Source organism: Urocampus carinirostris, chromosome 5, assembly GCF_059441175.1.
Source record: "Urocampus carinirostris isolate Australia breed hairy pipefish chromosome 5, RoL_Ucar_1.0, whole genome shotgun sequence".
NCBI lineage: Eukaryota > Metazoa > Chordata > Actinopteri > Syngnathiformes > Syngnathidae > Urocampus > Urocampus carinirostris.
The window spans coordinates 37804040-37828549 of NC_142353.1; the positions used below are offsets into that span (position 1 = coordinate 37804040).

General features: G+C 40.6%; 1 protein-coding gene and 6 non-coding genes across 7 annotated transcripts; 6 read left to right on the plus strand and 1 right to left on the minus strand.

Moving 5' to 3' along the window:
- The first annotated feature begins 2565 nt into the window (after window positions 1-2565).
- Window positions 2566-2638, plus strand: trnaa-ugc (transfer RNA alanine (anticodon UGC)). The gene has a single exon. It is a non-coding gene; the product is annotated as a tRNA-Ala (tRNA).
- A 1021-nt stretch (window positions 2639-3659) lies between these two features.
- trnaa-ugc (transfer RNA alanine (anticodon UGC)) lies at window positions 3660-3732 on the plus strand. The gene has a single exon. It is a non-coding gene; the product is annotated as a tRNA-Ala (tRNA).
- A 745-nt stretch (window positions 3733-4477) lies between these two features.
- On the plus strand, window positions 4478-4550 carry trnaa-ugc (transfer RNA alanine (anticodon UGC)). Its single transcript has one exon. It is a non-coding gene; the product is annotated as a tRNA-Ala (tRNA).
- A 200-nt stretch (window positions 4551-4750) lies between these two features.
- Window positions 4751-4823, plus strand: trnaa-ugc (transfer RNA alanine (anticodon UGC)). The gene has a single exon. It is a non-coding gene; the product is annotated as a tRNA-Ala (tRNA).
- A 1020-nt stretch (window positions 4824-5843) lies between these two features.
- On the plus strand, window positions 5844-5916 carry trnaa-ugc (transfer RNA alanine (anticodon UGC)). The gene has a single exon. It is a non-coding gene; the product is annotated as a tRNA-Ala (tRNA).
- A 1840-nt stretch (window positions 5917-7756) lies between these two features.
- Window positions 7757-7829, plus strand: trnaa-ugc (transfer RNA alanine (anticodon UGC)). The gene has a single exon. It is a non-coding gene; the product is annotated as a tRNA-Ala (tRNA).
- A 2072-nt stretch (window positions 7830-9901) lies between these two features.
- smarcb1a (SWI/SNF related BAF chromatin remodeling complex subunit B1a) lies at window positions 9902-23800 on the minus strand. The gene is made up of 9 exons (XM_088336762.1): window positions 23671-23800; window positions 21358-21469; window positions 21143-21272; window positions 20475-20612; window positions 18363-18490; window positions 16341-16507; window positions 14676-14866; window positions 14457-14588; window positions 9902-10131 (listed from the first exon to the last, which is right to left on the minus strand). The coding sequence occupies exons 1-9, from the start codon at window positions 23752-23754 to the stop codon at window positions 10092-10094; spliced, it is 1122 nt and encodes a 373-aa protein (XP_088192888.1). The 5' UTR covers window positions 23755-23800; the 3' UTR covers window positions 9902-10091.
- Window positions 23801-24510: the final 710 nt, after the last annotated feature.

The window sequence follows — 24510 nt, forward strand, 5'->3', positions numbered from 1 at the left end:
AAAAAGAGAAATAAAACGAGAGAGAAAGAAAAAGGAAAAAGAGGGAAGGAAAAGGAGAGAGGGCGGGACAAAGAAAGAAAAAAAGGGAGAGAGGGAGAGAACGGGAGAAAAAAACAGATAAAAAGAGAAGTCGTGAGAAAGGGGGAAAGAAAGGGAGAGGAAGAAAGAAATCCAAAGAGAAATAGAAAGACAGAAGGAGAGAAAAGAGAAAAGAAAGCGCGAAGGGTAGGAAGAGAGAAAGAGAAAGGAGAGAAAAGGAAGTTAGAGCAAAAGAAGTTAAAAAGACACAGAGAGAGAAAGAGACAAAGAGCAAAGGAAGAGAAAAAGAGAGACACAGAGAGTGAAAGAGACAGAGAGTGGGAGACAAGGTGTGGAAAAGAGAGAGAGAGAGAGAGAGAGAGAGAGAAATAAATACAAGTACAGTGTCTTTGTGAGAGGAACCTGGCTTGGGCAACATCAAGTTGACATATTTCAACCTGCAGCTTGTTTTGCTCTTGCGCTTCTCTGAGTGCTGTCTCGCGGGCCGAATTCAATCCCTTAGCGGGCCTGATCCGGCCCGCGAGCCGCCTGTTTGACACCTGTGCTATAGGACGTGCCCAAGAGGGCAGGTGCATGCTAGACCTAAACAGGGCGCTATGAAATGAGTAAGGAATACGGTATCAATCATGGACTTTTGTACTGGCCATGCAAAAAAAAAAAACGATAGCACTACCCAGTGGTAAATTGGAATGGGACAAACTTCCTGCAACTGAAATTGTAGACTCCACCATTTTGACCCAACACCGAAAAGGGGAGAAAAGTGTCTCAAAAAACCCAAATCTTTACATGCATTGGTTGGATCCATTCAAGATCTATCAATCTTATGTCTTGAAAAAATGCATACACAAGAATAAAAATCGAATATGTGAATTTGAAAAATAAATGAGCCACACCAGGATTGTTTTAATATTACTGGAGGAATTGGATTTCAAAGTACTTTCAAAGTGCTGGATTTTGGCTGTGAAAAACGTATACAAACCCTGACCATCACTTTCATTTGAATACCTCCTCTGGAGGTAAAATTGTTGTATTGGAAATATTTCTAAGAGTGATCCCAAGAGCCAAGAAGAGATCCCCATTCGGGCCCCGGTGTTGTGAAATGCTCTACCCCGCGATTGGATCCATAATCGGGGGCGGCAGTAGCTCAGGTGGTAGAGCGTTTGACTTTGGATCAAGGGATCCCAGTTCGAATCCCGTGTTACATGTCGAAGTGTCCTTGGGTAAGACACTGAACCCCTAATACCCCCAATAAGCAGGTTAGCGCCTTGCATGGCTGCAGGGCCACTAATGGGAAATGTGGAGCACATTGTAAAGCGCTTTGGGAAGTCATTGACTTGAAAAGCGCTATATGAAATGCAGATCATTTACAACCTTAGTGGAACTGTTTAAATCCTTGTTTAAAACACACATTACATTTTACGACAACAGTTCAGGGGAAGTAGCTTAAGTGGTAGAGCGCTCGCTTTGCATGTGAGAGGCAGTGGGATCGATGCCCATATTCTCCATATTCTTACTTGTGGTTGAAGAAGTAATACATTGTTTATTATGTGTCATTACGTTAAGAATGACAGGGGAGTCAGTTCAAATGGTAGAGTGCTAGTTTAGTAGGTGAGAGGCAGTGGGGTCGTCACCTCCATTTGCTATGTAATTATGTGTCAAAGATGTAATATATAGTTTTTTTTGTGTCATTAATGATTGTTCAGACAGGGGAATTAGCTCAAGTGGTAGAACGCTCGCTTTGCATGTGAGAGGCAGTGGGATCGATGCCCACATTCTCCATATTCTTACCTGTGGTTGAAGATGTAATATATTGTTTATTATGGGTCATTGCGTTAAAAATGACAGGGTAGTCAGTTCAAATGGTAGAGTGCTAGTTTAGTAGGTGAGAGGCAGTGGGGTCGTCACCTCCATTTGCTATGTAATTATGTGTCAAAGATGTAATATATAGTTTTTTTTGTGTCATTAATGATTCTTCAGAAAGGGGAATTAGCTCAAGTGGTAGAGCGCTCGCTTTGCATGTGAGAGGCAGTGGGATTGATGCCCACATTCTCCATATTCTTACCTGTGGTTGAAGAAGTAATATATTGTTTATCATGGGTCATTATGTTAAGAATGACAGGGTAGTCAGTTCAAATGGTAGAGTGCTAGTTTAGTAGGTGAGAGGCAGTGGGGTCGTCACCCAAATTTGCTATGTAATTATGTGTCAAAGATGTAATATATAGTTTTTTTTGTGTCATTAATAATACTTTAGACAGGGGAATTAGCTCAAATGGTAGAGCGCTCGCTTTGCATGTGAGAGGCAGTGGGATCGATGCCTACATTCTCCATATTCTTACTTGTGGTTGAAGAAGTAATATAGTTTATTATGTGTCATTACATTAAGAAGGACAGGGTAGTCAGTTCAAATGGTAGAGTGCTAGTTTAGTAGGTGAGAGGCAGTGGGGTCGTCACCTCCATTTGCTATGTAATTATGTGTCAAAGATGTAATATATAGTTTTTTTTGTGTCATTAATGATTGTTCAGAAAGGGGAATTAGCTCAAGTGGTAGAGCGCTCGCTTTGCATGTGAGAGGCAGTGGGATCGATGCCCACATTCTCCATATTCTTACTTGTGGTTGAAGATGTAATATATTGTTTATTATAGGTCATTACGTTAAAAATGACCTGGGAGTCAGTTCAAATGGTAGAGTGCTAGTTTAGTAGGTGAGAGGCAGTGGGGTCGTCACCTCCATTTGCTATGTAATTATGTGTCAAAGATGTAATATATAGTTTTTTTTGTGTCATTAATGATTGTTCAGACAGGGGAATTAGCTCAAGTGGTAGAACGCTCGCTTTGCATGTGAGAGGCAGTGGGATCGATGCCCACATTCTCCATATTCTTACCTGTGGTTGAAGATGTAATATATTGTTTATTATGGGTCATTGCGTTAAAAATGACAGGGTAGTCAGTTCAAATGGTAGAGTGCTAGTTTAGTAGGTGAGAGGCAGTGGGGTCGTCACCTCCATTTGCTATGTAATTATGTGTCAAAGATGTAATATATAGTTTTTTTTGTGTCATTAATGATTCTTCAGAAAGGGGAATTAGCTCAAGTGGTAGAGCGCTCGCTTTGCATGTGAGAGGCAGTGGGATTGATGCCCACATTCTCCATATTCTTACCTGTGGTTGAAGAAGTAATATATTGTTTATCATGGGTCATTATGTTAAGAATGACAGGGTAGTCAGTTCAAATGGTAGAGTGCTAGTTTAGTAGGTGAGAGGCAGTGGGGTCGTCACCCAAATTTGCTATGTAATTATGTGTCAAAGATGTAATATATAGTTTTTTTTGTGTCATTAATAATACTTTAGACAGGGGAATTAGCTCAAATGGTAGAGCGCTCGCTTTGCATGTGAGAGGCAGTGGGATCGATGCCTACATTCTCCATATTCTTACTTGTGGTTGAAGAAGTAATATAGTTTATTATGTGTCATTACATTAAGAAGGACAGGGTAGTCAGTTCAAATGGTAGAGTGCTAGTTTAGTAGGTGAGAGGCAGTGGGGTCGTCACCTCCATTTGCTATGTAATTATGTGTCAAAGATGTAATATATAGTTTTTTTTGTGTCATTAATGATTGTTCAGAAAGGGGAATTAGCTCAAGTGGTAGAGCGCTCGCTTTGCATGTGAGAGGCAGTGGGATCGATGCCCACATTCTCCATATTCTTACTTGTGGTTGAAGATGTAATATATTGTTTATTATAGGTCATTACGTTAAAAATGACCTGGGAGTCAGTTCAAATGGTAGAGTGCTAGTTTAGTAGGTGAGAGGCAGTGGGGTCATCACCCACATTCGCTTTGTGATTATATGACAAAGATTTAATATATGTTTTTTTTGTGTCATTAACTACCCTCCAGACAGGGGATTTAGCTCAAGTGGTAGAGCGCTCGCTTTGCATGTGAGAGGCAGTGGGATCGATGCCCACATTCTCCATATTCTTACTTGTGGTTGAAGAAGTAGTATATTGTTTATCATGGGTCATTATGTTAAGAATGACAGGGGAGTCAGTTCAAATGGTAGAGTGCTAGTTTAGTAGGTGAGAGGCAGTGGGGTCGTCACCTCCATTTGCTATGTAATTATGTGTCAAAGATGTAACATATAGTTTTTTTTGTGTCATTAATAATACTTTAGACAGGGGAATTAGCTCAAATGGTAGAGCGCTCACTTTGCATGTGAGAGGCAGTGGGATCGATGCCCACTTTCTCCATATTCTTACTTGTGGTTGAAGAAGTAATATAGTTTATTATGTGTCATTACATTAAGAATGACAGGATAGTCAGTTCAAATGGTAGAGTGCTAGTTTAGTAGGTGAGAGGCAGTGGGGTCATCACCCACATTCGCTTTGTGATTATATGACAAAGATTTAGTATATGGTTTTTTTGTGTCATTAACTACCCTCCAGACAGGGGAATTAGCTCAAGTGGTAGAGCGCTCGCTTTGCATGTGAGAGGCAGTGGGATCGATGCCCACATTCTCCATATTCTTACCTGTGGTTGAAGAAGTAATATATTGTTTATCATGGGTCATTATGTTAAGAATGACAGGGTAGTCAGTTCAAATGGTAGACTGCTAGTTTAGTAGGTGAGAGGCAGTGGGGTCATCACCCACATTCGCTTTGTGATTATATGACAAAGATTTAGTATATGTTTTTTTTGTGTCATTAACTACCCTCCAGACAGGGGAATTAGCTCAAGTGGTAGAGCGCTCGCTTTGCATGTGAGAGGCAGTGGGATCGATGCCCACATTCTCCATAATCTTGCCTGTGGTTGAAGATGTAATATATTGTTTATTATGAGTCATTACGTTAAAAATGGCCTGGGAGTCAGTTCAAATGGTAGAGTGCTAGTTTAGTAGGTGAGAGGCAGTGGGGTCATCACCCACATTCGCTTTGTGATTATATGACAAAGATTTAGTAGATGGTTTTTTTGTGTCATTAACTACCCTCCAGACAGGGGAATTAGCTCAAGTGGTAGAGCGCTCGCTTTGCATGTGAGAAGCAGTGGGATCGATGCCCACATTCTCCATTATCTTACCTGTAGTTGAAGATGTAATATATTGTTTATTATGGGTCATTATGTTAAAAATGACCTGGGAGTCAGTTCAAATGGTAGAGTGCTAGTTTAGTAGGTGAGAGGCAGTGGGGTCATCACCCACATTCGCTTTGTGATTATATGACAAAGATTTAGTATATGGTTTTTTTGTGTCATTAACTACCCTCCAGACAGGGGAATTAGCTCAAGTGGGAGAGCGCTCGCTTTGCATGTGAGAGGCAGTGGGATCGATGCCCACATTCTCCATATTCTTACCTGTGGTTGAAGAAGTAATATATTGTTTATTATGTGTCATTACATTAAGAATGACAGGGTAGTCAGTTCAAATGGTAGAGTGCTAGTTTAGTAGGTGAGAGGCAGTGGGGTCGTCACCTACATTTGCTATGTAATTATGTGTCAAAGATGTAATATATAGTTTTTTTGTGTCATTATTAAATCTTCAGAAAGGGGAATTAGCTCAAGTGGTAGAGCGCTCGCTTTGCATGTGAGAGGCAGTGGGATCGATGCCCATATTCTCCATATTCTTACCTGTGGTTGAAGATGTAATATATTGTTTATTATGGGTCATTGCGTTAAAAATGACAGGGTAGTCAGTTCAAATGGTAGAGTGCTAGTTTAGTAGGTGAGAGGCAGTGAGGTCGTCACCCACATTCGCTTTGTTATAATGTGTCAAGAATGTAATATATAGTTTGTTTTGTGTCATTGATAAATCTTCAATCAGGGGAATTAGCTCAAGTGGTAGAGCGCTCGCTTTGCATGTGAGAGGCAGTGGGATCGATGCCCACATTCTCCATAATCTTACCTGTGGTTGAAGATGTAATATATTGTTTATTATGGGTCATTACGTTAAAAATGACCTGGGAGTCAGTTCAAATGGTAGAGTGCTAGTTTAGTAGGTGAGAGGCAGTGGGGTCGTCACCCAAATTTGCTATGTAATTATGTGTCAAAGATGTAATATATAGTTTTTTTGTGTCATTGATAAATCTTCAATCAGGGGAATTAGCTCAAGTGGTAGAGAGCTCGCTTTGCATGCGACAGGCAGTGGGATCGATGCCCACATTCTCCATGTTCTTACCTGTGGTTGAAGAAGTAATTTATTGTTTATCATGGGTCATTATGTTAAGAATGACAGGGTAGTCAGTTCAAATGGTAGAGTGCTAGTTTAGTAGGTGAGAGGCAGTGGGGTCGTCACCCAAATTTGCTATGTAATTATGTGTCAAAGATGTAATATATAGTTTTTTTGTGTCATTGATAAATCTTCAATCAGGGGAATTAGCTCAAGTGGTAGAGAGCTCGCTTTGCATGCGACAGGCAGTGGGATCGATGCCCACATTCTCCATGTTCTTACCTGTGGTTGAAGAAGTAATTTATTGTTTATCATGGGTCATTATGTTAAGAATGACAGGGTAGTCAGTTCAAATGGTACAGTGCTAGTTTAGTAGGTGAGAGGCAGTGAGGTCGTCACCCTCATTCGCTTTGTTATAATGTGTCAAGAATGTAATATATAGTTTGTTTTGTGTCATTACTTTTGTGGCAGACAGGGGAATTAGCTCAAGTGGTAGAGCGCTCGCTTTGCATGTGAGAGGCAGTGGGATCGATGCCCACATTGTCCATAATCTTACCTGTGGTTGAAGATGTAATAAATTGTTTATTATGGGTCATTGCGTTAAAAATGACCTGGGAATCAGTTCAAATGGTAGAGTGCTAGTTTAGTAGGTGAGAGGCAGTGGGGTCATCACCCACATTCGCTTTGTGATTATATGACAAAGATTTAGTAGATGGTTTTTTTGTGTCATTAACTACCCTCCAGACAGGGGAATTAGCTCAAGTGGTAGAGCGCTCGCTTTGCATGTGAGAAGCAGTGGGATCGATGCCCACATTCTCCATTATCTTACCTGTAGTTGAAGATGTAATATATTGTTTATTATGGGTCATTATGTTAAAAATGACCTGGGAGTCAGTTCAAATGGTAGAGTGCTAGTTTAGTAGGTGAGAGGCAGTGGGGTCATCACCCACATTCGCTTTGTGATTATATGACAAAGATTTAGTATATGGTTTTTTTGTGTCATTAACTACCCTCCAGACAGGGGAATTAGCTCAAGTGGGAGAGCGCTCGCTTTGCATGTGAGAGGCAGTGGGATCGATGCCCACATTCTCCATATTCTTACCTGTGGTTGAAGAAGTAATATATTGTTTATTATGTGTCATTACATTAAGAATGACAGGGTAGTCAGTTCAAATGGTAGAGTGCTAGTTTAGTAGGTGAGAGGCAGTGGGGTCGTCACCTACATTTGCTATGTAATTATGTGTCAAAGATGTAATATATAGTTTTTTTGTGTCATTATTAAATCTTCAGAAAGGGGAATTAGCTCAAGTGGTAGAGCGCTCGCTTTGCATGTGAGAGGCAGTGGGATCGATGCCCATATTCTCCATATTCTTACCTGTGGTTGAAGATGTAATATATTGTTTATTATGGGTCATTGCGTTAAAAATGACAGGGTAGTCAGTTCAAATGGTAGAGTGCTAGTTTAGTAGGTGAGAGGCAGTGAGGTCGTCACCCACATTCGCTTTGTTATAATGTGTCAAGAATGTAATATATAGTTTGTTTTGTGTCATTGATAAATCTTCAATCAGGGGAATTAGCTCAAGTGGTAGAGCGCTCGCTTTGCATGTGAGAGGCAGTGGGATCGATGCCCACATTCTCCATAATCTTACCTGTGGTTGAAGATGTAATATATTGTTTATTATGGGTCATTACGTTAAAAATGACCTGGGAGTCAGTTCAAATGGTAGAGTGCTAGTTTAGTAGGTGAGAGGCAGTGGGGTCGTCACCCAAATTTGCTATGTAATTATGTGTCAAAGATGTAATATATAGTTTTTTTGTGTCATTGATAAATCTTCAATCAGGGGAATTAGCTCAAGTGGTAGAGAGCTCGCTTTGCATGCGACAGGCAGTGGGATCGATGCCCACATTCTCCATGTTCTTACCTGTGGTTGAAGAAGTAATTTATTGTTTATCATGGGTCATTATGTTAAGAATGACAGGGTAGTCAGTTCAAATGGTAGAGTGCTAGTTTAGTAGGTGAGAGGCAGTGGGGTCGTCACCCAAATTTGCTATGTAATTATGTGTCAAAGATGTAATATATAGTTTTTTTGTGTCATTGATAAATCTTCAATCAGGGGAATTAGCTCAAGTGGTAGAGAGCTCGCTTTGCATGCGACAGGCAGTGGGATCGATGCCCACATTCTCCATGTTCTTACCTGTGGTTGAAGAAGTAATTTATTGTTTATCATGGGTCATTATGTTAAGAATGACAGGGTAGTCAGTTCAAATGGTACAGTGCTAGTTTAGTAGGTGAGAGGCAGTGAGGTCGTCACCCTCATTCGCTTTGTTATAATGTGTCAAGAATGTAATATATAGTTTGTTTTGTGTCATTACTTTTGTGGCAGACAGGGGAATTAGCTCAAGTGGTAGAGCGCTCGCTTTGCATGTGAGAGGCAGTGGGATCGATGCCCACATTGTCCATAATCTTACCTGTGGTTGAAGATGTAATAAATTGTTTATTATGGGTCATTGCGTTAAAAATGACCTGGGAATCAGTTCAAATGGTAGAGTGCTAGTTTAGTAGGTGAGAGGCAGTGGGGTCGTCACCTACATTCGCTTTGTTATTATGTGTCAAAGATGTAATAAATAGTTATTTTTGTTTCATGAAATACTTTTCAGACAGGGAAATTAGCTCAAGTGGTAAAGCGCTCGCTTTGCATGTGAGAGGCAGTGGGATCGATGCCCACATTCTCCATATTCTTACCTGTGGTTGAGGAAGTAATATATTGTTTATCATGGGTCATTATGTTAAGAATGACAGGGTAGTCAGTTCAAATGGTAGAGTGCTAGTTTAGTAGGTGAGAGGCAGTCGGGTCATCACCCACATTCGCTTTGAGATTATGTGTCAAAGATGTATTTTTTCTGTGTGTGTTTCATTAGTCCAGTAATTGTACAGGGCAATTAGCTCAAGTGGTAAAGCGTTTGCTTTGCATGTGAGAGGTAGTGGGATCAATGCCCACGTTCTTCCAAATTTTTCTTGTGGTTGAAGATGTAATATATTGTATAATGTGTATCATTACAATTAAGAAGGACAGGGGAGTCAGCTTGAATGGTAGAGTGCTAGCTTAGTAGGTTAGAGGCAGTGAGGTCGTCACCCACATTCGCTTTGTAATTATGTGTCAAAGATGTAATATATAGTTTTTTTTGTGTCATTAATAATCCTTCAGACAGGGGAATTAGCTCAAATGGTAGAGCGCTCGCTTTGCATGTGAGAGGCAGTGGGATCAATGCCCACATTCTCCATATTCTTACCCGTGGTTGAAGAAGTAATATATTGTTTGTTATGTGTCATTACATTAAGAATGACAGGGTAGTCAGTTCAAATGGTAGAGTGCTATCTTAGTAGGTTAGAGGCAGTGGGGTCATAACCCACATTCGCTTTGTGATCATATGTTAAAGATTTAATATATAGTTATTTTTTGGCATTGATGGAAGTTTTTGTTGAAACCCTCAAAACCTAAAAAGCAAAATCAGGCGCTAAAGCCTTCTCAGTGTTTAAAACTCTTCTTACAGTTTTTAGTTCCATAATTCAACTTTGAAGGCCAAAATAGGGCACTGAAGCCTACTCGTTTGAATGTTTAACTCATCACAAGTGTGGATTCAAAAGAGAGTTACCCACAACTAAACCTAAAATCATACTCATGCAAAAAAAATCAAAGTCATGGATGTTCACTCTTTTTTTATCCCTTTATTTGTTTTTTTAAGAATCATTCAAATGTACAAAAAGACAGCAAATACAACATAAATATATTATTTACTTCATGTCCTGTTGGTTTATTGGGAAAAAACTGTTAAAAGGGTGAGCCTTTCTCCTCAGAAGCAGGGCGCACATGTAGATGATGATGGTGAAGAGTTACGTTCATCTACCAGGCAGGCGCCGTGTTGGCGAGTCGCCTCATCCTCCTGAAACAGAAAAAAACAAAACTTGCTGTAACCAAATTTTACCCTATAAACTTTTACTTTTTTGGTTTGGATTATTATGACTTTAAAAGTGAGTATTCTGCTTCACAAATGCAAGAAATGAGTTAATGTGTATGTTAGTAAATACTATAAGACTGCATGATAAACCCTTATCGAATCGACATTGTGATGTAACCTAGTGCGATTGTGTAATCGCAAGACACTGCTTTTTCAAAGATCTATAGTTCCATGTTGGTGTTTTTCCCCCTTTGTAATTTGAGTGATGGAGTGTTTGGCCAACCTGAATTGTCACAGTTCGGGGCGCCGGCCAATCAGAGGCCAGTTTACACGGCACTAGCCGATAAAGGCTGGGCAAGTTTGCAAGCAGAACGCTACGCCCCACACACACCGTATGCGCCTCGTTGAGTCGTTGTGGCGGAATACCAAAACAAAATGTCGATTTATTTGAAAATTGTGTAGGCTCTACCAGATTTAAATGAGCTGAAAGTGCTATCTATTGCATTTTATAATAATAATAATAATAATAATTTCCTTGTATTGTCATTCTGTGTAACAATGTACACAGAACGAAATGTCGATTGCATCTGACCCGATGCAGCCGCAGCCAAGAGAGGGCGCCGCCGACCACTTTTTAAGTCTTAGGAATGACTCGGCCGGGGCGCGAACCCGAACCTCCCAGTCTCAAAGCGGGCGCCTTACCATCTAGGCTACTGAGCTGGTATATAGGTTGGTACTTACCATAAATTCTGGACTATAAGCACCCAAGCAATAACGGTATGTGTGAGACTTCTCGCATATGTGTCGAGGTTTGATGCACCGCAAAATTCGGACAACAGGGCGCAACTGATTATAAGCCACACCCATTACATTTTTAAAGGAGAAAAAAAACACCGTGTTGTACATACATAAGCCGCACCTGACTATAAGCCGCATGTGCCCACATTGTAACATAAGATATTTACAAACAAAGATGGTACACAGAAAGGAGTTTTAAACATTACATTGAACTTGCGTCTTCCTCAACACATATATTCCACGTGTTTCACTCTTATCTCTACTGCTCGGGCGCCCCCCGGCTGCCGTTGCATGAATTAGCCGCATCATCGCATAAGCCGCAGGGTTGAAAGCGCCGGAACAAAGTTGTGGCATATAGTCCGAACTTTACGGTTACTTTCCGCTTGGTGCGTGAATACAATTAGCGTGAGCAGACCTTCATCGTGGAAAAGGTATCAATTGAAATTTTACAAGTCTGTTTATTCGTAAACGGAAATAATTTGGCGAAACGAACAGATTACAAGAAGCAACGTCCAACGAAGGTGAAATGTTTTTGGTGGATTTCTATTTTTCTGTCGGCATAATCATGTATATTGGAGTAAATATTTCCTTGTCCTTGTTCAATGTCTGAAACTCATGACAAAAAGCGGACACAAGGGCAGACAACTCTGAAAAGTTGCCTGTCCAGCCATAAAGTTGCCTGCCCCATTTTTCACAAATTGAAGCACAATAAGACGACTTATCACCCCAAAAAAAAAACAACACTGTTGCAAAGTATTAAGGATTGATAATATATAGTATAACAGAAAAACACTTTAAAATTAAGTTTATTATAAATCTACTTATAACATTCATTGTATGTATATGGCATCGCTGTTTTCCATCTGCCATCAGTATGTACCTGTATTTACTCATCTTCATTCATGCAATGTTTGCGTTGCGACGTCTGCTACAAGCCACGTGAACTCCCTTTTCAACAATGCTTTTAAAGTACATTTACGTTTTGTAGCGTCATCCATTTTGTTAGCTTCTTTTGAATATTTCTTCTGGGACTTAGGTTTTGGCTTGATTCCAAACCACTTATTCATTTTTCTTGTGTTCTCTGTGCGTTTACTTTGGAAAATGATATGCAAATGCACGATCTTATAATGCTTGGGAAAGTCCAGAATCACAAAGTTATTCGATGCGGGCTTCTGATTGGCTGCCGAGTATGAAAATTGCCAAACGAAGCGAAATTCCGAAATTCCCAAACCGAACAAAGATTTCAAAATCGGGAAAAAGAAAATGTTTGATTTGAAAAAATGTTTTCCTCCCCTTGAAAAAGTTGTCGGCCACCCGGGCGGAGACGTTTTGTAAGTTGTACGCCAGACGTAAAAGATGCAGAAGTTATTTCAGACACTGCCTTGTTGTTTCCAAGCCATTTTTAAAGAAGTTAAAGACGGCAAGGGGACGTACTGGTAAGTTACGCCTGCTTTAAAGTTTTCGGGTATCTCGTTTAAGACTAATCTTGATGTTTCTCTGATGAGTATGTTTCAAAATGGTCATGATATTTTGAATCTCAGAGTGGAAGCTTTCCAATGATATGTGCCATGACGTATTTATGTGACTGGTGACATCGTACAGACACATATTTATCAAAAGTCCAGTGGCCCGCAGGCGGGCCGTCAGAACGTTAAGGGGTAAAAGTACTGTTTATTATTAAAATTCAAATAGTAAATAATGGTCAGCAGACAACAACTCTAACAAAGCTCCCCAGAGGAGGGCGCGGTTTACTTAAGGTTAAAGTATGTCACTATGAAGAAAAACTCCCGAAAAAAGAAACTAGCATATTTATTTCAAAATCGCAAATCGCATTGAAATTGCAATACTGGTCTGAAAAATCTCAATTAGGGTTTTAAAAAAAATTGTACAGCCCTACAGTAAGAAACATCGCAACTTTCAACATCTCCAGCTTTATTCCACAGGACTCGAAAAAGACAGAATTTTAATAAAGGAAAGTTTTATGTCCTGTCTGTTTCTCTTTTTTCTTCAGAATTGTATCAAATGATCTATCAACTGGGCAGCACGGCGGTGCAGTGGTTAGCGCTTGTGCGGCACAGTTCATGTCATGGGAACCTGTCGTGGGTTCAAATCCAGCTCCAGACTTCCTGTGCGGAGTTTGTATGTTCTCCCCGTGCTTGCGTGGGTTTCCTCCGGGCACTCCGGTTTCCTCCCACATTCCAAAAAAAACATGCATTTCAGGTGGATTGGCCGGTCTAAATTGTCCCTAGGTGTGAATGAGTGAGCGAGTGAGTTATCTGTCCCCGTGTGCCCTGCAATTGGCTGGCAAACAGTTCAGGGTGTCCCCTGCCCACTGCCCGGAGATGGCTGGGATGGGCTCCAGCCCCCCCGCGACCCTAATGAGGATAAGCGGTACGGCTAATGAGATGAGATGAGATCTATCAACTGGTAAAAATGCCCATGATTCCTGTCACGATGGGCATCACTAAGCTGGTGTGCAGGGAAGGAAGGAAACGTTTCTTGCTCTTAGTTCTGATGGGTGACGAGGACAAAGGCTTCTCGGGACACGTGTCCCCCGCCCCCCTTTTATTTAAACTTCCTTCTTTGATTTGATGTTTCCAATATGTGTACCACTTACGAATTTCGCATGCTGCCAGAAAGCGACTTGCGAAACAATGACAACAAATGGGACTGCCATTGCTTTGTCCAGTATCGGACTGTTAATTTATGCCAGTGAGACAATCAGACTCCATCATTGCTACCCACAGTCTTCCGGACAGAAAGGGATCATCGTCTCCTGTGCTGTTATTTGACATCTGCTAATCTTTCTTGACCTTTTCCAAACTGGCTCCCGACTCCCTGACCAAGAAGAATCCTGAGACATCTGGATCAGTTAGTTGATCAGATTATAAATTGATGTGATCGAGAGAAGAATAAGCTGGTTTCAATCACAACCAATTGCCAAATAGTTATGCACTGGTTAAATGCAAGTTTAAGCCAATTATTGTGTTCATCTATGATGTATTTCTCCACATCCCATATGTGTCTATCTTCCTTTAGCCCTCAATACTAATTTCTAGTCCTAGGAGTTGTTTCGCTCAATTTTCTTACGTAGAAGTGTAGTAAACAAATTCCCATGAATATTCGCGTTGCTTAATATATACAGAAACTTGCCGCAAAGAAGTCATAATGAAATTGTGCGTTTAGCCACACTTTATGAAAATTATTTTATGAGATGGATCACAAGGGTTTTAAGTCGTTTTTCTGATAAAATATTGAAAGACTGCTGTGGCGCTGCAGAAGGCGAGGCAAGTTTTATATAATACTTAATGAAAACATTAGGTTTGCCTCTACAAGTCATTTTTTTAAACGATTCATTCATGGAAATTATTAATTTACCTAAATATGTTACAATAGTTTATACTGTTAAATTATGTACACTTTTTTTCTGGTAGGATATTATTTAAGCTTCTGCAATTCTTTTTTTTAAAAAAGGGTGGAAAAAGGCTGGGGGTTCTGATGCCGACACCTACCTGGTGTTCCTGTCTTGATCCCTGATCTTCTTCTCCATCTCTGCGTCGGTGAGGGTCTCCAACAGGGGGCACCACTGATCGGCGTCGCCTGTGTTTCTGATGGCGATCTCCACTGTGGGCAGAGGGTTTTCGCTGTGGGGACATTGGGAGGGTTTTAGGTGAGATGGGTATCAGGGGAGGAAAGGCCCAGTGTTGTTTGGGGCCGTCAGACGGGCTCACCTGAAGGCGTAGGTCCTCTGGTGCCAGCTAAGCTGGCCCCTGATGCTGTAAGCGATGGTAGTGACAAACTCGCCTCCCAAGCCCAGCTCCGAGCACAGCTTGAGCGCAAACTTCTCAGGGGAGTTGTCCCTCTCTGACATATCCCACTCAAATTGGTCCACCAGCGAGATGTTGCCCACGTGGATGTTAAGCTGCAAAAGGCAGGCATAAGAATGAGTCGGGTGTTAAAAAGGTGAGAACGATGTGGAGGAAACGTCTTTATAATTGATAACAATGTAGTGAACATAGTTTACAATGAAATTAGACGTGGCGCTCTAGGATAAAAATATATAAATAAAAACTTTGAAGAGAAAAATAAGTATGGATAGGCAAAATTTGGATTCATCGCATTTGTCAGGAATCGAACAAGGGTGGCAGGCAAAAATTATTCGACTGAGCCATGTGAATCTGAAATAGATCATGGGGTCTGTTCAAGGAGGTCGTGAACGCGCAAATATCTCATATATCTTCATCCTGGCTCAGCAAAATTGCAACCAATGAGGCCAAACTGCACTGCCCTGACTAGTTCAAGTTTTCTTCCACTTTCATACAATACACTCCTTGGATTTACACCAGGGCTCGGGAACCTAGAATAAAATAGAATAGAATACACCTTTATTGTCATTGTTACAAAATGGGTTGAACATATTGCCACAACGAAATTGGGCGTGGCACTCCAGTTTCACATTTACCAGTGAGGATGAAAGAAAACAAATAAGATAAAGGTTATAATTTACACAATATAAAGGAACAAATAAGATAAAGGTTATAATTTACACAGTATTTACACAAGAAATGTGGGCATGTAGGATGTTACATACAGTTTTGGGATGGCTCTTTTCATGAGTACATATGGCTCTGAGATAAAATCATACTCATCCAAACCATATTTTGATCGAGTAGAGTATCGTGCATGCATTGCTGACGTAGCGGCGACAGGACAAAGTTAAGGACTCTAGGATGTACACTTTACAATCAAGGTATCACCCCAACAGAACCCGTTTTGGCTTTACGTCTCTAAGGATCCTTTATATGGAACCTCAATAAACAATTTAGGTTCACTGTTGAGACACTTATTTATTAAAACACCCACAGAAAATCTTGACAGAAATGCCAGCCAAGCGCACAGCAATTTGATTGGGTAAGCAGGGAAGGTTGGCGGAGCTATTGTAAGCCAAACGCTGTCTGCAATTAAGGTAAAAACGTCAGTATTCTCATTCGCAGTGTTTTGTGACATTTATAGAAAAGAGCTCTGCTTACACCTTGTTTAGATACCATTACTTGTGAAAAAATGAAGGTAAAAACTAGCCTAAACGAACTAAAGTATAGACAATTTATATGATATGGGACATAGGCTCTGGCATTACTATTTGATAAATGTTGTCATTTATTGTCACAAGGTGAAATAAAATGCCTGAAAAAAATTGATTTTGTCTGGAAACAAAATATTTTGCTATTATGGCTCTTTGGGTTGAATAGGTTCCCAACCCCTTGTTTAAGAGATTCATGTAAGTCACCCATTTTGACTTTAAAATGTCGACTTTTGCCATAAGGAGAGAGAGATGTTTCTCCCTAAAAATGGGTCAGTCGTTACAGGCAACAGATAGGCTGGACCAGGGGGCCTACCTTGATGATGACCCTCTGGTCCGTCTGCTCTTCCAGGATACTGTCGGTGGGATAAGATTCCATCTGTTGGCGGATGGCGGAAGCGATGGCGGGCACGAAGGCCAAAGGATTGAGGTCCAGGTCGTCGCAGAGGATTTCCGAAAACATCTCAGGCGTCATCAGCTTCTCTGCAGAGGACCACCACAGCTAATTTAAGATTTAAACCTTGCAAGCACATGTTTAAAAGCCGGAATACAACAAACCAAAACTCGGATTTGAAACTGTAACCCTAATTTGCGAAACCAATTTCAATTTGAAAATCTAAACCATGTTTGAAAACCTAACCTCAAACTTATCTTAATTTAGAACCCCAATCTGTCTTGATAACCCAATTTCAAACCTAACAATATTTTGAAATTTAAAACCGTTAACCTTGGCTTCAAAACATTCAACACAAAAATTCTTGCCTGGAAGTCAAACCTTTAACTTGAAACCAAACGTGGAGAACCACTCTGGCTTGGAACCCTATCTGAAATGTTGACATCAGTGTGACATATCAAAGCGGCGCTGCCACGAGCGGCTGCCTTTTCCAGCAGCTGCCCTATTGTTTTATTGTCTGCTCCTATCTTCGGTGTCTTTTCTTCCTGTTTTGACAACTACACTATGGATTACTTCTATCCTATGGGAAATGGGTTTTAGCGCACAAAAATGCGTGTATTCAAGGAATTTCAACTCCTTGCCCTGAAGAATTCTCGTGCCGGCGTGATGAAGGGGCCTATTGTGGAAGAAGAGCCGGAGCTAGCGAAGCGGCTAGCGGCGTTATAAGTCTTCGGTACCATCCGTAATCATGGTAAATGCGAACTCACGACCAAATAAGATCATCGCGTGCTGGTGGAAAACATCGAAGAGCACAGGGAGCGCAGTTGCTGTGTTTTGCGGAAACGTGGCTCACGTTTAGCATTCCGGACGCTAACGTGTAGCCACCCGGAGCTACCCGGAGCTATCCGGCTTCAACGCCGCTATACAGAGACAAGAAAGCCGGGGGGAATCGGAGAGGAGGCGGACTTGCTAACACGAGGTGGTGTGTCCCTGGATTTTCACAAAGAAAAGATTTCCATCTGCCGCGGGGATGTCGAACTTTTGGACTGGCGTGGCGTCATCCACTCCGCTACAAGCACCCCTAGGGCATCATGTTCATCTGTTAATAAACAACGGGGTAGACTGCTGGAAGTGTGAATTTCCCTACGGGGATGAATAAAGTATCTATCTATCTATCTGAAATGCTAAACCTTTTTTTATAAGGAACCTCTTTTTAATCATAGAAATTCTTGAAATCCCAGTCTGAAGCACCATCCTTGATGAAATTCAATTTAAAGCCCCAATTTTTCAGAAAACCCTAATTTCAAAACCAACAATATTTCGAAACCATAATTTAGAACCTTTGAAAAAAAAGCCTTGCTTAGAAGACTAACCTTAACTTAAAACTCTACTTTGACAATCACTTTTCAATGAAATCTGAAATTTTGTTAGTTTGAAACTTAAATACTTCTTTCAACTGCCTACAAGCTTTACAACGTTTGAAACCCAGAACTATTTTTCAAAAACTAACCATAACTCGATATCCTATCTGGAGAGTCACTCAGATTTTGAAAACTTGGAACCAAAGTTAAGTTTGAGACACGAAGCCTCAAGTTTTTTCCTGCTTGATAATACAACTTTGAACTTTTGCCTAGAACTCTATCCTTATCTTAAAACCCTACTTTGAAACGTAAACTTTAAAATCTCAAAAATTGGCTGGAAGTTTATCTTTTAAAGTAACACTAAATATCTACCCTAATATGAAACACTAACGTTTCCTTAAAGCCCTGAAACCTCAAAAGTTGTGCATACTTGTAAAATTTGGCCCTAACTCCAAATCTAATCCAAAAGTAAAAACTACAACCGACTTGGATTTCCCAAGACAAGCTTGAAACCCTAATTCACAGCCAACTCCCTAAACTTGGATGGAATGCCCCTCGTATTCTGCATGGGTGTGCAACGTGCCGTTCATGTTCCACGTGAAGGCATCTCGGAGCTTCTGGCCCTCGATCTCCATGTCCAGACGGATCGGCACCAGGACTTCTGACTGTGTGGCGTTCTCGTGGATCACCGCCGGGTCGTGGTCATCGAAGCTGAAGCGCAGACATTGACAAAAGAAAATGGGTCAGTGGTTAAAAAGGTGAGAACGGTGTGGAGAAGATATGTTCAGGTGCACTCTACAACCCAACAGAATATTTATACGTTTATCATCTTGGCTCAATTTAGTCTCATGTTGCTTGTGTGGAAGCATGTTGATTAAATTTAGCTTAGCTCAGTTACGATTTATACTAGCCTGCTCCTGACCAGGCTAACTACAAGGCTAAGATTATCCCCTGAAATACATCTGACACTTCTACTGTCTTGCATGTGAAAAATTAAAGGGTTTCATAGCATTTTCGTGAACTTTCATGATATGTTGCATTATTTTAACTTCTGCATTCAAATGTATGTAGGCTATACTATATTGTAATTTCATGAACCTCTGTTAACTGTATGATTGGAACAGTTGTTTTACAGCCATGTGTTTTTTTGCTATAACGATTAAGGATGCTTGTCAAATGGCCATGAGAGCTGTTTGCAAAAAAAAAAAAAAATTCCAAAGGGTGCATCCAGTCAAGTCACATTTTTTGTATAATAATAATAATAATAATAATTTCCTTGTATTGTCATTCTGTGTAACAATGTACACAGAACGAAATGTCGATTGCATCTGACCCGATGCAATAGCACTTAATGACAAAAAGTCTCAAAGGACTGCACAGGCCACAATTACATCATCCCCTGATCTTAAACCAGAAGCGGGCAAGGAAAAACTCAAAACCTCAGTACGAGGAAAAAAAACCTTGAGAAGGGGCCTCACATGTGGTAATCACTGTTCTAGGATGAACAGGGTGCAAAAGATTTAGCATTGGTACACAAAACACAGCGAACATCAATAAGAAAAACATAGGTAACATGTAAAAATTGTCCACAAAGACAGCAACTACCTTCTAGCCTGTAAAATTGGAACAATGAAGTTTTTGACAAGGTTCATTGAGGATATATTAGTTCCAATTCCTATGTCTGTTCCCTTAGTAATAGAGAGAAGTTCGTTCTTTATGACGGATTAAGGAAATAAAACCAAAAGAAAAAAAAAAGACTTGAACAAAAATAGAAAGGCCAAACATGCAACCGATTAAGCCAAAACTTGCCGACCAGACGAGTTGAAGCTGCGCTTAATCAGTTAGCCTGGAATATTTATGATCCACGGGGCAACATCACACCAACTTACTGCAACACACTCTGGTTGCCTTTGTAACCTTGTCACATAGATCCGGGTACCAAGAAATTAAAAATACACACTCACCAAATAAATCAATAGTGCGTTTGTTTCAGTTCTCAAAGTAGGCATTTTCCATTAACTGCAATGATCGTTATTCCTTCTAGTTTTTCAATTATCTAATGCAGTGTTTTTCAACCTTTTTTGAGCCAGGACATGTTTTTTACATTGGCACACCACTAACCAAAAATGTTATAAAATTACACTGAACAGTATGTTTAATTACAATATAATTTATAATACCCCAGTTTTTACAGCACAGACACTTAACAATGACACAATATTTGCGAAAAATGATCCATAAATGTTTTATAAAATTCTAAAAGGTGACATTGGATAATTTCTCACGGCACACATGACGATCTCTCACGGCACACTAGTGTGTCGCGGCACAGTAGTTGAAAATCACTGATATAATCAATGTATCACGGGGTGCAGTTACCCATTCTCCACCCTGGTTGGGTAAAAACTAAAGCATTTGGTTTGATCCATTCGGGATCCTCAACTTTTAACGTAACAGTTGTACAGCCCAACATCATGCCTGCCCAAACGCAGCGCTTTGAGCGCCCAGTTTATTCTCTGGGGAATATCACAAACCCCACCCTTCTTTCTGCCCCTCAAAACATTATCTCCTGGATTTACACAATTCACATAGGCCACCCAATTTTTACTTCAAAACGGCAAAATTCTCCAAAAGGAGAGATATTTTCCTTCGTCGCGGACATGAGGACACAAACAAAGTGGGTTTGGCGCCTTACCAGAGTGGAAAGGTCCTCTTCTTGTCTCTGCCCAGACGGGTACGGTTGATAGTGGTGGAGCAGGGTACGGCGTCGAGGTGGTGGGAACTGTTGGGCAGCGTGGGAACCCACTGGCTGTTCCTCTTGGCTTTCTGTTCCCTATGTGAACAGTCAAACACAAAAGTCCAGGACATCACTCAACCGCTAAACCAATACTTCATACCCACTACTGTCAGGAGACAGATACAGACCAATAAGATTTCAGGAGGGCCCGCCTCGGGAAAAGAATGATCCCCTCTGCCAATACCTTTGTAAACAACAGGCCCTGCTGACCAATCAAATTAGTCTGCTGGCATTGTCCCAACACCAAGTATCTTTTTAATTCTGCTCTGTTTTCCTGAATAATGTAATTTCTGTTATTTTCCCCCGGTACAGTAAGTGGGAGTGAATTTCCTCAAGGGGAACAATACATGAATAATCTTTAAGCAGACATGGGCCCAGCAGTCCTTGAGGGCCTCATGTATCAGGTGATACAAGTTATCAGCTTGTTGGTAAGCTGGGAGGAGCTTGTTAACGATCCTAGTTATAGGAATCACCAGTATTGGAGTAGAGAAATCTCAAAAATCAACCAGGCTCTCGAGGACCAGAGTGCCCAGGTCTGCTTTGAAGTCTTCCAACGCGTGCCGTACCTGAGGTAGGCGGGGGGCTCGGTGCTGATGGAGACGGCCTTGTACTTGTCGTCATTGCCTTCCAGAATCTCGTCCACCTCGCAAGCCTTGAGGAGTGTCACGCTGGTGGCCAGTTGCGTGTAGCCGTGATCTGAGAAAAAAAAAAAAAAAAAAGCAGCGGATGATTGGCCGAAGCCAGCGAAACCGACAACAGGACCCACCAAAGCTGTACTCACCATGCGACGACTCAACAATCTTCTTACGCTCCTCTACCGATGCCAACTTTCTCCATAGGGATGGATAGCGCTTGTAGAGCGAGCCACGGAACATGCGCAGGTAGTTGCCCACCTAAAGGCATAACAAAATTTCAAACGATTAAATTGTCTTTAAGAGCAAACTTTAAAACTCAGTTCTTTATTATGACAACACGAAAAAAACATTAAACACTTGATGCGCTAATGTAAAGGTGTTTTTCGAGACCCCAAAACATGCTTTTAACTATACTCTGAAAAGGAACGGCTTATCTTCCTCCATATGAGGCGGTCAAAATAAGAGCTAGATATGAGCAGTTCCTGGGAAGGTTTGACCACATAATATTTTGGGTATGAATGAGTTAAAGGCCTTGGTAGTAATTCACAAATTCTAAGATTGAAGGGTTTGGCCATGATTCTCTATCAAAATAGGCTATCCATAAACTAAGTGTAAATCTATTAAGTTCAACACAGGGTTCGAACACCCTTTTCATGTCCAAATTCAAGCAATTTATCAGGACTTTCAAAGACAATTTATCAATTTTCCAGCACCATTAAAATAAGAAATATAGTGTGAATCATGTATTTCGCAGAATCACAAATATATCTGCGATTTACATACGTGATTTTTAATCTTGCGTGTGCATTATAAGGGCATTTGATTTGTAGATCTTGAGTAAATCGGCTAATATGTTTGTGGATCGGAACAATATGCTTGTAAAAAATGTTGAGACAATTCTCGCCCCATATAAGTGTTGGGTAAAAATTACAGTAAGATGTAGCTTACATTTTCAATTGCAGGAAGTTCTTGCCATTACAATTTACCACTGGGAAGTACTACCTTCATTTTCTGCATGGACCATAATAAATATCCATAAGTGATACATATGCCTTCCACTAATACTATCATCTATACTACAGACAAGCATCTATATAAATACTGTAACTAAACTAATACATTATGAATGAAGAAATCACGACTAAATATAGGTAGTGGCGTATTTCAGTCTCACAACTACTTTCAAACCTTAAATCTATTTTCTTTAAGACTTGGCACCTGCAAGTCAAACTCGAACCTTTGCCTAAAACCCTAAGCCAAAATGATCTTAAAAGCCTTACTACATACTTGAAACCATACTTTGAACCTTTGACTCTGAATTACCAACTGCATTAAGAATCCACACCCAAACGTAAAGCATAACACTCTAAAAAATTCTACATTGACAAATGTAATATCACCCAGAGTGACTCCGTCAAAAATTTAGGTGTCATATTTGACCCCGATCTGTCCTTTCAAACACACGTTAAGAATATTACTTTTTTCCCCATCTTCGCAACTTTACTAAAATTCGCCCTATGCTATCTCAGTCGGACGCAGAGATTATAATTCATGCGTTTGTTACCTCCCGTCTTGATTACTGTAATGCACTACTCTCCGGTCTCCTTAAGTCCAAAATCAAGAGCCTTCAGCTGGTACAAAATGCTGTAGCGAGGCTTTTTTTAAGACAAGAAAGTTTGATTACATTACCCGATTTTAGCTCACCTGCATTGGCTCCCTATTAGCTTAAGATGTGATATTATTGTTCTGTTGGTATTTTACAATATCATGCATTGACTTGCTTTCAGATATCATTTCCCCATATGTTCCGATCCGGAGCCTTCGCTCTGAAAATGCTGGTCTACTAGAGATCCCAAGAGCAAAGAAGAGATCCGCAGGTTCGAGAGCGTTCTCCATTCGGGCCTTGGTGCTGTGGAATGCTCTTCCCCCTGAGATTTGATTTGAAACCTCAATGGAACTGTTTAAATCTAGACTTAAAACACACTTCTATTCTATAGCCTATGAATAACCTATATTTTATGTTGACAATATCTGTGTATTATTTGCCATCATGTAGGTTTTAGATCAGGGGATGGTGTCATAATAGTCTGTAGTTTGCAGTAGTCGTTGATCTGTGCAGCCCTTTGAGACTCTTTGTGATTAAGGGATATACAAATTAAAATGACTTAAAAGCAACTCTACTTAAACAGCCGCTGAGCTAGAAACATAAAAATTAGCACACGATCGTCCATGAGAAAACACTACAAGCATTTTCGAACATTTCATGGCTACATAAGATATCGGAACATTTAAAAGAAGTAACAAAACTCTTAAGGAATAAAGCACAAGTGGACAGTAGAGTCTTTCCCAACTTAGCTTAGCAACGTTAGCATGAAAGCTAACAGCCGGCAAATAAGTATCATTAATAATTGTTTACGTAAAAGAAGATAAAGGGAATATTCGTATAGAGACACACCGACCTCTGAGCCGATCATATAAAAATCTCCGTCATCTTCGAGCTGGAATCTAATGGGTTTTTGCCCAAACGTTTTGCTCAGCGCCATACTGGAATGAAATGAAACAAAAGCGGCACGATTGCGCAAGCGCGGCACTGGTGGGAACTGCGTCGCGTAGTGATGATGACACCAGAGGTAGCTTGTAAAATGTAAGAAAGCTAACAGCATTATTGAAACATACACAGTATTGATGATTTCATTTAAATTTTGATTTATTCAAATGTGCCAAAAATGAGTAAAATCAATGGCATACAAAATCGTACACTTCGTTTAGGAGAACTGGGCCTTGTGCGCTTGCGCTTCGAAATTTTGGTCGCGTGCCTATGACGAAATTAAAAATGTGAAATTTCAAATAAATGTAATTTTAAATATAAAAAAGAAACAAGGTTGTCCACAAATGTGGATTTGCGGTTAAAAATTTAAACATCTATATTTGTATTTGAAAACATACAATATTTTATTGATTTATGGTGTCTACTCTATTTTGTATTTGCTATTCTATTAATCTAAATAATCAGGTACTTCCTGCTCTGTGTTTTAACATCATCATCATCTCATCAGCCGTACCGCTTATCCTCATTAGGGTCGCGGGGGGGCTGGAGCCCATCCCAGCCATCTCCGGGCAGTGGGCAGGGGACACCCTGAACTGGTTGCCAGCCAATCGCAGGGCACACAGGGACAGACAACTCATTCGCTCATTCACACCTAGGGACAATTTGGACCGTCCAATTCACCTGAAATGCATGTTTTTTGGAACGTGGGAGGAAACCGGAGTGCCCGGAGGAAACCCACGCAAGCACGGGG